Genomic DNA, 13,661 nt, shown 5'->3' with positions numbered 1-13,661 from the left:
GCAGATGTCATGGTGTTACTCAGCACTAGAGGGCAGCAAACGCTAAAATGATCTTAAAGGGGTTTTGTTGGGCTCACAGAATGTAGCAGATCACGCCGACGCTCCACATGTCGGTGGTCAGAGTGACGGCCTCAAAGTTGATGACCTCCGGGGCCACAAACTCTGGCGTGCCCTGCATCACCTTGAGAGGCGTGTTAGGATCTGAGGTATACAACACACTCATTCAGGGCTGTTTTTACTGCTATATTATAATTTACAATGCGATACTGTATTACAATGACAACAACAACACATTAATGCAGCAATATTATAATAATACATGAGTTAATAAATATAAAAATACATAGTTTTATGAAAATTGTAATACATATGATCATTTTATACAATCAGCGTTGTGATACAAAATAATTTCTGATTTTTATTTGACATTTTTGTTTTATTTCAAATTTTAGTCTTTTACATGTGCTTTACTAATGTTTAAATATTTTATATTGATATTTATAATGACAATTTTAAATAGGAAAATTATTTAAGTTTTCATAATTGTTTTATTTAATTAGATTTGTTATAGTCCATTTTTAATCTGTATATCCACTCTTAAATTGAATATTCATTTGTTTATTTATTCTTTAATTTAATAGTGTATTAACGTGGTGACATTTTTCATTAATTTCAGGAGACATTTCAGCTAATATTCATATGTGATTTGAATTAACAAAAATATCTATAAGATTAGATAAAATATATGGTTTAAATTTAGTACAGTAACCCTGGCTGCTAACATTTTCTTTAGAGATCCCTTTCTTTAGAAATGTTTTGTCTGTTAGAATACCATAAGTGTTTTTGCTATTTCTCATGGTCATGGAAATATTTGCATATTTTATTTAGATGGAGAACACAATCCATTACTTTTGTTTCTTGTTCTTTTGTTTTAAGTGTGAACAAAACATAATTTTATGCTTTTGTATTTTTTATTTTATTTTTATAATATGATTTTTTATATATGCATATTATGAATGAATTTGTACTTTAAATTTAATTACATACAGTTTTATTTTAACATTTGTTGCTGTATTGACACTACCCTCGTACCTAGTTTGCAAGCGAGTCCGAAGTCAATGATTTTGATCTGACTCCCGGTTCTGTCCACACAGACGATATTCTCAGGTTTGAGATCCAGATGGAGGATGTTTTGCTGGTGCATGTACTTAATGCCCTCTAGAATCTGACGCATGTAGCCCACACTGGACACCTCTGTGTGCTCAAAACTGTCATCGACAATCCGCTCAAACAGCTCACCACCAGCAACACTGCACAGACAAAAATTCACCTCTGATACAGATCAAATAGTTACATGTGAAATATTTTGATTATTGACGATAATTGAATTTTATATTGCTGAGCGTTTTTGCTGGCTGGTTAAGGAGTAGTTCATTTAGTAATTTTAAAAATGAAAATTTTGTCATCATTTACTCATCCTTCTTTTTTTCACCAGCCCAATTTTTTTATTGGATTTTTTATTGAACAGCTGAGAAGAAGAAACCATTGACCTCCATGTATTTTTTACTGCTATGGATGTCAATGGTTATTGGTTTCTAACATTCTTTAAAATATCTTCTTTTGTCTTAAACAGAAAAAAGAAACTTATAAAGGTTTGGAAGTACTTGAAGGTCAGTAAATAATGAATCATGAATCATTCAAATAATTCATTTAAAATGGTATATAACTCCAAAATTATCCTATGTTTAAAAACAAAATGGCAAGTTCCTTTAAATGATATGAACGTTCTAGCTTCATTATTCAGTGCATGCTTTTTTATTATTGTAGATAGGGCTTACCAATTAAACAATACAAGTTGTTATAATATATTTGTCCCCCGATAAAACAAAACGCATTGTATAACTTTTCGATATAATGTTTATGCTTCAATTTCATTACAGATAACAAACGATATGAAAAGTTTAGCATTTTCATTCATTCATTCATTTTCCTTCAGCTTAGTCTCTTTATTCATCATGGGCCGCCACAATGGAATAAACCGCCAACTTAGCCAGCATATGTTTAAGCTGCAACCCCGTACCGAGAAACACCTATACACTCACATTCACACTCATATTTATTCAATTCACTTATAGCACATGTCTTTAGACTGTGGGGGAAACTAGAACACTCGGAGGAAACCCACACCAACACATGCAAACTCCACACAGAAATGCCAACTGACCCAGATGGAACTTAAACCAGCGACCTTCTTTCTGTGAGGTGACAGTGCTAACCACTGAGCCACCGTGTCACCAGTTTAGCATATTATTGTTAATTTTTTGACCATATCATCCGCCCCTAATTGTAGATTATAAGCATTGCTCTCGACTAGTAACAAAAATATTGCAGTGAACAACTTATTGAAGGTCACGAACTTGCTGACATTCTTCAATTCTGCACATTATCAAAAAAGTCCACATGTGAGATACTCACTACTCCATCACCATGACCATCTCGGCTTTGTTGTCATATGCAGCGAGACACTGCACCAGTTTAGGATGGTGTAAGAAGTTCATCAGCTCTATTTCTTTCCTCGCAGCCTCTCTGTCCTTTGCCCGACGACTCTTATAGAACTTTCCAGCACATTCGCGACCCGTCACCTTATGGGTCATCCGAAACACTTGGCCAAACTTCCCTCTGGGAGACAATCAAGAAATTAAGCATTAAATCCTGCTTTCAAACACTTAATTTCATAAATCATTATATCTCAATATACAAACTCGTGATTTCTCTGGTTTTTTAGTTCACTAAAAATTTGAATTTTCTCACTACTCACTCTCAAGTGGTTCCAAATTAACAAAACACACAAAACAACACTGTAAAAAAAGTTACCTCAACTTAAAATTGTAAGGTGACTTACTGCAGAGCATTTTGAGTTGACTCAAAATAAGTCAAGTGCATATCTGGAGTCAGGTTTTTAACAGTGAAGTTATTTTTGAAAAAATGTTGGAAGCCAGTAGGTTTTGACATCCATAGCAGGAACACAAAAAACTATAGATGTCAATGACTGCTGCTTTCCAACATAATATATATTTATATTTATACAACAGTTGTCTGGGTCTTGAATCTGATTGGCTGAAAGTCGTGAGATATTAAAGCAATATCAGCAGTCATGTAGCCTCTTCACTCTTGTGTATTACTCACCCACATAGAGTGACAGCAGATCAATAAATCCACTACAGTTTGACAAATATTGCTGCTGCTGGACAACATAATGTACTTTTGAGGCTTTTTATGTAAGAATATAGTTGTTTAGATCACAACTATGCAGTTTAATTAAAAGGATAGTGCCTATTTAAAAATATTTATTATTTCTGAGAGACAGCGCGTCGGCGGCCATTAGCCTGTCTTTAAGCAAAGTTGGTTGACTATGTTAATCCACAAGATGGTGACAGAGACCACATAACAGTGCTGTATTTATACTATAGTAATTGTAGTGTATTAAGTGTAAGATGGGACTTACATATCACGGATCTATGTATTTTGTACAAACGGATGTATGTATTTTGTGTTGGCCACTCTTTATTAAACCCTGAGTTACTTTTTGGTTGGCCATCTGTTTGTTTCTAATACGTCTCGGGTTTTCGTTACTGCAGACTAGTTCAGTAAAAAGAAAGAAAGAAGAAATATCTGTATGTGCTCAGTGTTTTTCCTTATCACAAGCACAAAAGCAATCTGGGAATGTTAGCAAAGCTTTGGCTTTTTTCAGGGTTAACTTTTGTGATCTCCTGATTGCAACAGAGAAATATTGGGAAATCTCTGTAGACTAACGACATTTCATGCTGTTCAGCCGTATAATCTTAAAATGCTAGGAAAATCAGCTGTTTTATCATTACTATACTTTTTTACTTACATTTAGACATTATGCTAGAGAATTATTCAAATACTATATATATATATATATATATATATATATATATATATATATATATATATATATATTTATATATATATATATATATATATTTAAATTCATACATATTTATTTTGTGCTTAACAGTAAAAAACACAAGCAAGTCTAGAACTTTCATTTTAGTTGATCTGTCTCTTTAAGTGAACTGGCTGTTTTGCCTCCAGTCAGTCATTATTTTCTGTTTCTATTATCACCTCCCACACATACAGGTTAAGAAAAGTGACAGCTTTTCCAGAGAAAATGTGCCAACCCCGACCCCAACTAATTTAGCATTTTTCTAGGAATCAGGATCTAGTGTACATGTTTTTTTCTCTATCTAATGCATGTAGGAACATGAACACACTCAGAAGTTTTTTTACACTTGACAGATCTTTTGACTGAGAGCCAGTTAAACGAGTGTGTTTGTTGAACATACTTACACTCCTAGTTTCTCCAGCACGTTATAGTGGTCAGTGAGTTTATGTTGAGTGTCGATGGTCACATTCACATACTCCACTGGCTTCTCTTCACAGGAATCTCCTGTTAAAAAGACAACATACTTTCTTTCATCGTGGGGCTTCAACTCAAAGCTTAACTCTCTTTGATCACATGCCTTTCAGTAATGACTTTAAACACATTCTTCCTGTTTACAATCTGGTTACTGAACCGTGTTCCCACAAATTGTGGGAAAATTATGAGCAAATTGAGTGCTGCATTTAAATACTCTTAAAGAGCAATTGATCAAACATTAAATGTATATTATATATGTTAAAGTTGCAATAACATTTGACAGTTTTTTATATTTTTATCAAATATTTCAGTATTTGTCATTAGTGAATACATACATCTGTCACTGTGCCCACTTAGGGATCATTTACATAATAATAATGCACTAAGAACTGAAATCCCCCTTTTTTAACTCAGAGAAGATATTGTTGTCAAAACAGGAATGTTGACATGAAAATGGTTTATATATAAGGCCTATTATGCATGCCAGGCCAATAGTGAATGATTGATTAAAATACTCTCATAGATTTAGTGTAATGCCACACCTTTAATAAAACCTCAGTAGTTTTTTTTAGCACCAAAAGAGGATCTGATGTAGGTTGTTAATACGTCTTAGCACTTTTACTATACCTTTACTGAAATTATTTTGAGCAGTTACTTATTATGTTGGTTTACAGAGATTACTTAAAGCATAAAATGTTTGAAAGCTGAAGTTATGACCAGTACAGAAGTAATTGTGTGAAGTCATGAGAAAACCAAAATGTTAAAGAGAGTCATGAGTGACAATACGCACCCACCATGTAGTGCCTTCAGGCAGAAGACAGAAAGATGTACTGTATGTGTACAAAGTATGTGTCGAATTGGAATAACTTTACCTTTGCACCAAAATCTTTCCTTCTGTGTCATTTCAAGACAACTATAATACACTCAGCAAAAACGTGTTGCAACATATATGTGTACAGTCACGGAAATAATTTGACATTCTATGAAATTCCTTTTTTTCCAAATACGATCATAAAAAAACACAGATTTTTAGCACTGATGGAGCAAATGATTGGATTTTGTTTTCTTTTAAAATTGAGAAAATGAAACCTGAGATGAACAAAAACATTTAGCATCAACAAAAAAAGCCAGGTACTGCAAATAAAACCATCATCAGTGGAAGTTTTTGCAGTTTAGTTTGTTGGTCTTTTATGTGAACACAGTGCCTGTCCCAGGCTAAAGCCAAAAATCTCAAGCACACCAACAAAAAACAAGGTCTTGAAATTTTCCAGCCAAAGTTCAGACCAAATCTTATCTAGAATGATCTTAGAGATGGATAAGGTCCTGCAGAAAAGGATTACTTTAGGTAATTAATGCTAAAACTGGATCTATATGCATCTGAATCATTGGTGGCCGGATTGTTACTTTAGGCACTCATATCAAGACTTTATTTTCCAAAAATAATAATGACAGTGTAAGTTGTTGTAATATTGTTTATCTGATGCTTTATATTTCAAATTTAAAGGTCTGCCAAGAAACATATAGTTATTATGGGGCATTCTACCAGAAACGTACATTATCTGTCCCTGAAAGAAAACCTAAAAACAGTGAATAAAAAGTATTTCATCCCAAAAATGTTGTAAAATGGACTGATGGTTGATTTCTGTGAGTTGTTCTGTAAAGGAATATGTCATTTATTTAGTTCCCAGATTTTTGTTCTTTATTAACAAACCCTGACATTGTTGTTCTCAGCCCAATTGCACCTACAGCTTTAATAGTTTTGTTATGCTACAAAGTGTTATTTAGAAGAACAAAACCCACATCAGACATAGCAAGTTTAAGTTATTATCATTCACATCATTTAAAAACATTAAAGTATAAATACATTTGACAAATAAATACTACAAATATATAATACAAAGAAATTGTCTCCATGTTTCTGTCAGTCCTGTCACATCTGCATTAAATTCAACATAAATATGTGCAATACACCTTTAAGGCTATTACTCGAAAATGAGATCATCTGACAGAAAGCTGACATTGTTTAAGGATGTGTTCTGTCATTGAATTGTATGATTTTATGCTTGTTTTTATATGATTTTGAGGAAGATAAGCTTAAGTCAGGCCCTGTCACATTTTTTATAAGTGAAAATGTAAATTTCTGCTAGAATGTCCCTTATTTTTTGTCCAGAAATAGAGAACCCTGAAATTCAATAGGGTTTCTTAACTTTTCGCACGGGACGATAACCGTTTTCAAAGTATACCACAGTTTGGAAAAGTCAATGTTGTAAAACCGCCAACATTTTTTTGCTTTTTTTTTACAGTATATGTAAGATATTTTTTAGTGTATTGTTTATTTTTTATTTTATTTTTTTAAGGACAACAATATCTCCAGCAAAAAATAAAAATAAAAAAAATTCCAAAAATGCTGTTTTAAATTGTGAAGAAATCTGTGTTTTTGAAACTAATGAAAACAGCAAAAGTCAGTGACTCATTTGAATTATTTAGCCTGACATGTTAACTACTCCAAAATATTATAAATGTTTCTCAAAACAAATTATATATTGCGTTTAAAGGGGGGAAAGCTTTAGTTTTTTTACCCAGACATATAAAAAGAATATATTTTGGAACAGTAATCACAATACTGTGAAACCGTGATATTTTTATCCAAGGTTATCATACCGTCAGAATCCTATATCAGGCCATGCCTATGCGTAATACACTTTCATTCTTTGGTGCATTTTGTGCTTTAGTATGCTTTTCTTTTAAATGCATATTTTGTAGTATGGAAATACTAAAGTTTTTATAGAAACTTTGCTATTATTTCAGGAAACTGTTAAAAGCACCTCACCTGGGTTGTCCATCGTGACTGTCTGGGACTCTTGGCTGGGTTCGCTGACCCCCACAGTGTTACAGGCTCTGATGCGGAAGCAGTATTGACCCTGAGGCTGGAGGCCAGAGGTCACCCTGAGAGAGGTGCTCTTGCACTGCGCTGTGAGCTCTTTCCACTGTTCAGACTCTTTTTCACAAACCTCCACCACGTATCCCGTCACAGCGCTGCCACCATCATACGATGGTCCAGACCAGGAAAGAACCAGAGAGTGAGGGGACAAAACACGCGCCACTGGACAAGAAGCAGGCTGCTGAGGCAGGTCTGGAGAAAACACACACAAAAACCTCATCAAGTCGTCATCAAGCAGTTACACAAATAGAAAATTATTAAAAGATTCGAATTCTGTCAAATGAGTGTTTGTCACAGAACAAGGTGTCTAAAATGGTTGATAAATCAATTTAGAGAAGTTTTGGCCCCTAAAGTGCCAATGATATGGAAGCTGCAATAGATATTTTTTTCATATAGTGACGCAGTTCCTAGAGAAATGGAATATTAAATGAGGAAAAGTGGACATGGCTTGTTTGTTCTACCATGGGCTGAATGGATGTAGTAAGCATTTCATTCAGAAAGATTTTCAAAAGGAGTTTTAGAAGAGTTATTACAACCTAACACACTCCTCTGCTCACCATTTATGTTTGTTGTCAAAACTGAAAGTTGGAGCAACATGGTTGAATATGTTAGCCACGCCCAATTCCTAAAATATACGTAATTTGACAAATTAGCTGAAAGCAAACAGGAAGGGAATTTACATATTTCAATTAAAGATTAGAAGGGCAAACATTTTTTTTTTTATGACATGCACAGATTAACTGTTCACCACAAAACTGGCAAATTGAGCTGAAAAAATCATGTGGTCAGTATTGATTTTTTGAGGGCTTTAAATTTTTTTTTAAAACATCTTAAATGCTATTTTGCGAGGTATTAAATTTTATATAATTGTTGATTAAGAAATGTATGGTTGTATGCTGCGAATATCAGGTTGCTGTGTAGTTTATGAAATCGATAAAATCCTGCTATTTGACTACATGCTGCTTTGCTTACTGCAAGGCAACCCTGTTATTTCTACAGTTGTATAGGCGCTATCTCCTTGATTAGCATTTCTATTTAGTTAATTTATATTAATATAAGTAAATCTGTTTAGTAAATTAATAAACCAATATAGTTTTGGTTTAGTTTGGTATAATCAGTATTTAGTAAATTCTTAAATGATATTGATTTCACCCTTTTGATTCTTGTATATAACATGTAAAAGGTGAAAAAATTTAGTAATGATATAAAAAAAACAACATAAATTTCATGTACTTCTGGACAAAACACACATAAAGGCTCCAGACATTAAATTATTAAACAAATTAAAATGCAATTACGGATTTTAAGGGTTAATAATTTTATTTTATTTTATCATGTCATGTTTATTATCTTAATATTAATTAACCTCCTTGGTCTTTTGCAATGATGTTTATAATAGCAGTTTAAATAATAGTTATTGGTATAATTACAGTTTATAATAGTAGCTGCAGTTAGCACTTTACCAGTTAGTATTTGGCTCTTTTTAAAAGGCAGGACTCATTTTTCTATATTGAGTATTGCACTTTGTCCTTTTCAAAGTTTAGTATTTATGCAGTGTTTTATAATTACACATTTTGAGGGTCTAGACTTACCAATGACATTCAGTGTCACTGTGTGTTGGGCGGAACTTTTGCGATCTCGTACAAATATCGTGTAACGCCCAGAGTCTTCAGGAAGAGCTTCAGAAATGACCAGAGAACTGTTTTCATCACAGGACTCGAGATGAAACCTGGAGCTTTCCTCCACCTTCAGAAAGACAAATTATTTTGCATACAACCAGTAGAATGATATGGACGTCTCAATTGTGTTTTGTTGTGTTAGATGATGTACCTCTTTTTTGTTAAAGACCCAGCAAGATGCTACAGGTGAGCTGCCTTTGAAGAAACACTCTAGACGGGCTGTTTCTCCGACTTGCACCTCCAACCGGTCTAATGGATCCACAAACTGCAGAGGAGGTGCTGTAAAACCTGACACAAGATCTTTTTATGAGACAATGAATCTTTACTGTTTCTCATCAAAACTGAATGCTTACATTTGTAAATAAGCGACCCAGCGCCCTTCTTGCTGTGAGACGATAGCACTACCTACTGCGCCACTGACTCGACCTATGTATATTACATCATATTATATTATATTATTATATTACATTATTTTAAATTAAATTATTATTATATTATATTATATTATATTATAATTTATTATATTATATTATATTATATTATATTATATTATATTATATTATATTATAGGCATCATTGTAGGTCAGTTGGCATTTCTGTGAAGAGTTTGCATGTTCTGTGTTGGCGTGGGTTTCCTCCGGATGCTCGTTTTCCCCACAAGTCCAAAGACATGAGGTACAGGTGAATTAAATGAGCTATATTGGCCGTAGTGTATGTGTGTAAGTACAGGAGGGTATAAGTGTTTCCCACAGATGGGTTGCAGCTTGAAGGGCATCTGCTGCGTAAAACATATGCTGGATAAGTTGGCGGTTATAGTTGGCCACCCCTGGTTAATAACGGGACTAAGCCAAAAAGAAAACGAATGAATATTAAATTATATTATATTATATTATATTATATTATATTATATTATATTATATTATATTATATTATATTATATTATATTATGAAACCTTAAAATTGCAAATAAGTTTCTGAAAAAAAAATATATATATATACAAAAATATATTACACAAAATTGTGTTGAGTGCATTGCTGTAAAAGAAAAGCATTGATACTCTTCCCCTATTGCACTTCATAGTCATTTACATATTGTAATGTATAGCTCAATCGAAGCACTTAGCTCTGGCACAATACAGTATACATGATACTGTTCATGTGAAAGCAAGCTGAAATGTCAATTATTCAAATCAACACACTCAAATGAGTTTGTCTGGCTTGATAAAAGCCTGCTCTGCCAATGACCTCATGGTCTTCAAACAGACCTATTATTATGTTATTATTACAGGCCGACCACAGATAGCAGTGCGCTTTACATGAAAGATCAAAAGACTGAAAGTAAACACCCTTCCTTTAGTGTTTCACTTCTCAGCCCTGTTACAAACTGAGAAGTACCAAAGAATAGACTGATTACATGGCGAATTTCTGTTTTTAAAGCTCGGTCTGGTCAGTGTGTGGACAGCTCAAACTGCTGATCTATTTTTAAAATAAAGTTAGAAATAAACACACAATATATAATTTAAGACATCATTTGATGTTAAATGTAGTTTTTTTTAAGAATACTCCTTCAGGCTACAAAGATTGTAGAATTTAATGTGAAACTCTGCAGGTTAAAAGTTTTTTATGTATCTGTCCATTTTGAAATTTTGGGCTTTTTAAGACTCATGTAAAGAAAACATCCAAATTGGACTTTTAAGTGTTTTAACTTTTGTTGCACATTATCAATATGTGTCTGTTTCAGTTTTAATTACGATACAATATTTTTCTCATAAACTGAGCCATTAATCTCCACTTCAGAGGACCACCAGAGTTTTAATTCATTTAATCATATCTTTATAAGATTTGTTATAGATTGAAAGTTCACACATAATCAAACTGATTATATAATCATTAATTCATTTTACTTCAGCTTAGCCCCAACTATTCCAGTATATATGAATAATGTTTTATTTTTATAATAGTTTCCTACAACCAGTGTTTAGTAAATATAAGTAAAAATGTAAAACGTAAGGTGGCTAATGAAGTATTTAAAAAGTATTTAAAGTATGTAAAAAAGGTCTTAAAGGGTATTTGCTTCACTCTCTGATTTCTGCAAATACCATGTAAAAGGTGAACATTTTTTATGATGAGATAAAAAACAAAACAAAATTCGGCTGAACTTTTGCGATCTCATTTGAATCATTTATCCAGCATATGATTTGAGCCACGGATACTCTTCCAACCGCAACCCAGTACTGGAAAACACCCATGTATTCTCACACATTCATACACTACAGCCAATTTAGTTCATCCAGTTCACTTATAGCGCATGTCTTTGGACTGTAAGGGAAACTGGAACACCCATAGGAAACCCATGCGAACACGGGGAGAACATGCAACTGACCCAGCTCTGATTGTATAAGAAATTTCCTGGTTGTTTACATTTTTATTCTATGAAGTGATAACCAAAATCCCCATCCCCCTGTAAAAACCACTGACTCCTAATATATTAAAAAAAATAAAGGAATTTTGAATCTGACTTCCAATGTTCAGATTTTTCTTCCACAAGTATTTATTTACTCCTCCTGTCGTGTTCACCTCCTGCCCCGTACTTTAGTGTTTCCAGTCAAAATTGAATGGTCCGTTTTAACTGCTCTTAAATTAGCACAAAAACATTTTTTAACATTCTTTAGCTGTGAAAAAAGTCTTAAAGTAGTGTTTAACTTGAACTTATAGAATTAGACATAAATAAACTACAGCGAAAATATGAATGGTGAGTGAGTGAGTGAGTGAGTGAGTGAGTGAGTTGGGGTGGTGTACAGTATATATGGATGTTTTCTGTTTGATAGATGAATACAGTCTTGATACCCATTCATTCCTTATGGTGGTCACTTTTGACCGGGAACACCACAAGTGTAACAAGCTTGACTAAAACGCTCAATGAAAGTGGTAATCATCACTTTTATATGTTCAAATGCATAGTGTGGAGCACAGGTGTCAAACTCAGTTCCAAAAGAGCCGCAGCTCTGCACAGTTTAGTTCCAACCCTAATTAAACACACCTGATCAAACTAATTAAGTCCTTCAGGCTTGTTTGAAACCTACAGGTAAGTGTGTTGGAGCAGGGTTGGAACTAAACTGTGCAGGGCTTCGGCCCTCCAGGAATTGAGTTTGACACCCCTGGGGAGGATATCATAAGGCCTTAGTGCACTAAAACACAATATTCAAGAGTGTTTTATGTTGTAAATCGGTCAGATTTGACATGAAGGTTAATGAAATATAGGATTAATAATAACATCATAATATTATAGTAACATAATAAAACTACAAAAAAGAAATAGAAAACATATAATACAAAAATATTTGCATTTTTTTTTGTGTAATATTATATTATAATATAATAATATTATATTGTTATCAACTGAGACGCCGCCCAAACTATCTCCCTCTCCACAGACTTGTGAGAGAGCCGAATGGCTCGACTGCTGTCATAATAATTTGGCAAGTTCACCCAGAATGGGTTCACTATGTGGTGTTTGATGGCCGAGACCAGTAACAAAAACCAAAAATAAACAGTTCAATAAACGATAACCTTTCCCAAAAGTGTAAAAAATGATCACCACGGCAGAATGAACTGCCAACTTATCCAGCATATGTTTTACGCAGCGCATGCCCTTCCAGCAGCAACCTGTTACTGGGAAACACCCATACAGACTCATTCACACATAGGCTACGCTACGGACAATTTACCTTACCCAATTCACCTATACCACGTCTTTGGACTTTTGGGGGAAACCGGAGCACCTGGAGGAAACCCACGCGAACACAGGGAGAACATGCAAAGTTCACACAGAAATGCAAACGGACCAAGCCAAGGCTCGAACCAGCAACTATCTTGCTGTGAGGTGATCAAACTACCCACTTCTCCACTGTGATGCCTTATAAAGACTTATATACAACTCAAAAACAAACAAACACTATATCCACAAAATATAATATAAGGCCTATAATGACGCTTCTTCCCAGGAAGGTATGATGACTATTATTAGTAACACTATAAAATAATGATCCGTTATTTAGTTCAATCTTATCCATCATTTATTAGCCACCTTTCATCATTTACTAATACATAATTGAAATCCAAATTCATAACACTAGTTAATGCACCGCAAGCTAACAAGAACTAACAATAAACACCTAAGACTAACAAAAACAAATAAGTACTGTAGTAAATGTATTGTTTATTGTTTGTTCGTGTTAGTAAATACATCAACAAATATTACCAATGGATCAATTTTTTTCAAAGTCTATTGTTTAACTTTTTTCACCTGAAGTGTTATGGCTTAAAAGAAATAAAGATGATCATTAGTTGCCAGGTCACAAAATACTGCTTCCTGTTCTACTGTATACAAAACAGCCTGGAAACTAAAATCGTTGAAGTGAGACACAGTCCGCTCGGAGCAATTAAGTGACTCTTTTGAAGCAGGTCACAGTGGTTTGCTCTTTAACTCTCAATTGCAGAAACAAGCATTCAAATTCATTGAATGCGATTAGAATATTAAGAAAAGCAGGTGAGGGTGTGGAAGGCTCGAGATCAAGAAATGAGGAAGGAAAGAGAA

General features: G+C 33.8%; 1 protein-coding gene across 6 annotated transcripts in view; it reads right to left on the bottom strand.

Annotated features, from left to right (window-relative positions):
- Nucleotides 1-13,661, bottom strand: part of mylk5 (myosin, light chain kinase 5) — a 31,685-nt gene that overhangs the window by 6,061 nt on the left and 11,963 nt on the right. For 3 of the 6 annotated variants that reach the window (XM_087244609.1, XM_087244613.1, XM_087244611.1), the window contains 7 exons: nt 9,216-9,352; nt 8,978-9,131; nt 7,275-7,577; nt 4,375-4,474; nt 2,476-2,679; nt 1,093-1,310; nt 78-201 (listed from right to left, as the gene is read on the bottom strand). In XM_087244609.1, coding sequence (XP_087100735.1) covers nt 78-201; nt 1,093-1,310; nt 2,476-2,679; nt 4,375-4,474; nt 7,275-7,577; nt 8,978-9,131; nt 9,216-9,352 — 1,240 coding nt within the window. The remainder of the gene's footprint in view (nt 1-77; nt 202-1,092; nt 1,311-2,475; nt 2,680-4,374; nt 4,475-7,274; nt 7,578-8,977; nt 9,132-9,215; nt 9,353-13,661) is intronic. The other 3 variants (XM_087244610.1, XM_087244614.1, XM_087244612.1) reach the window with 1 other exon arrangement.

The sequence above is a fragment of the Danio rerio genome, chromosome 3 (assembly GCF_052040795.2).
Source record: "Danio rerio strain M-AB ecotype USA chromosome 3, GRCz13ab, whole genome shotgun sequence".
Taxonomy (NCBI): domain Eukaryota; kingdom Metazoa; phylum Chordata; class Actinopteri; order Cypriniformes; family Danionidae; genus Danio; species Danio rerio.
This window is presented reverse-complemented; position numbering and strand designations above follow the sequence as displayed.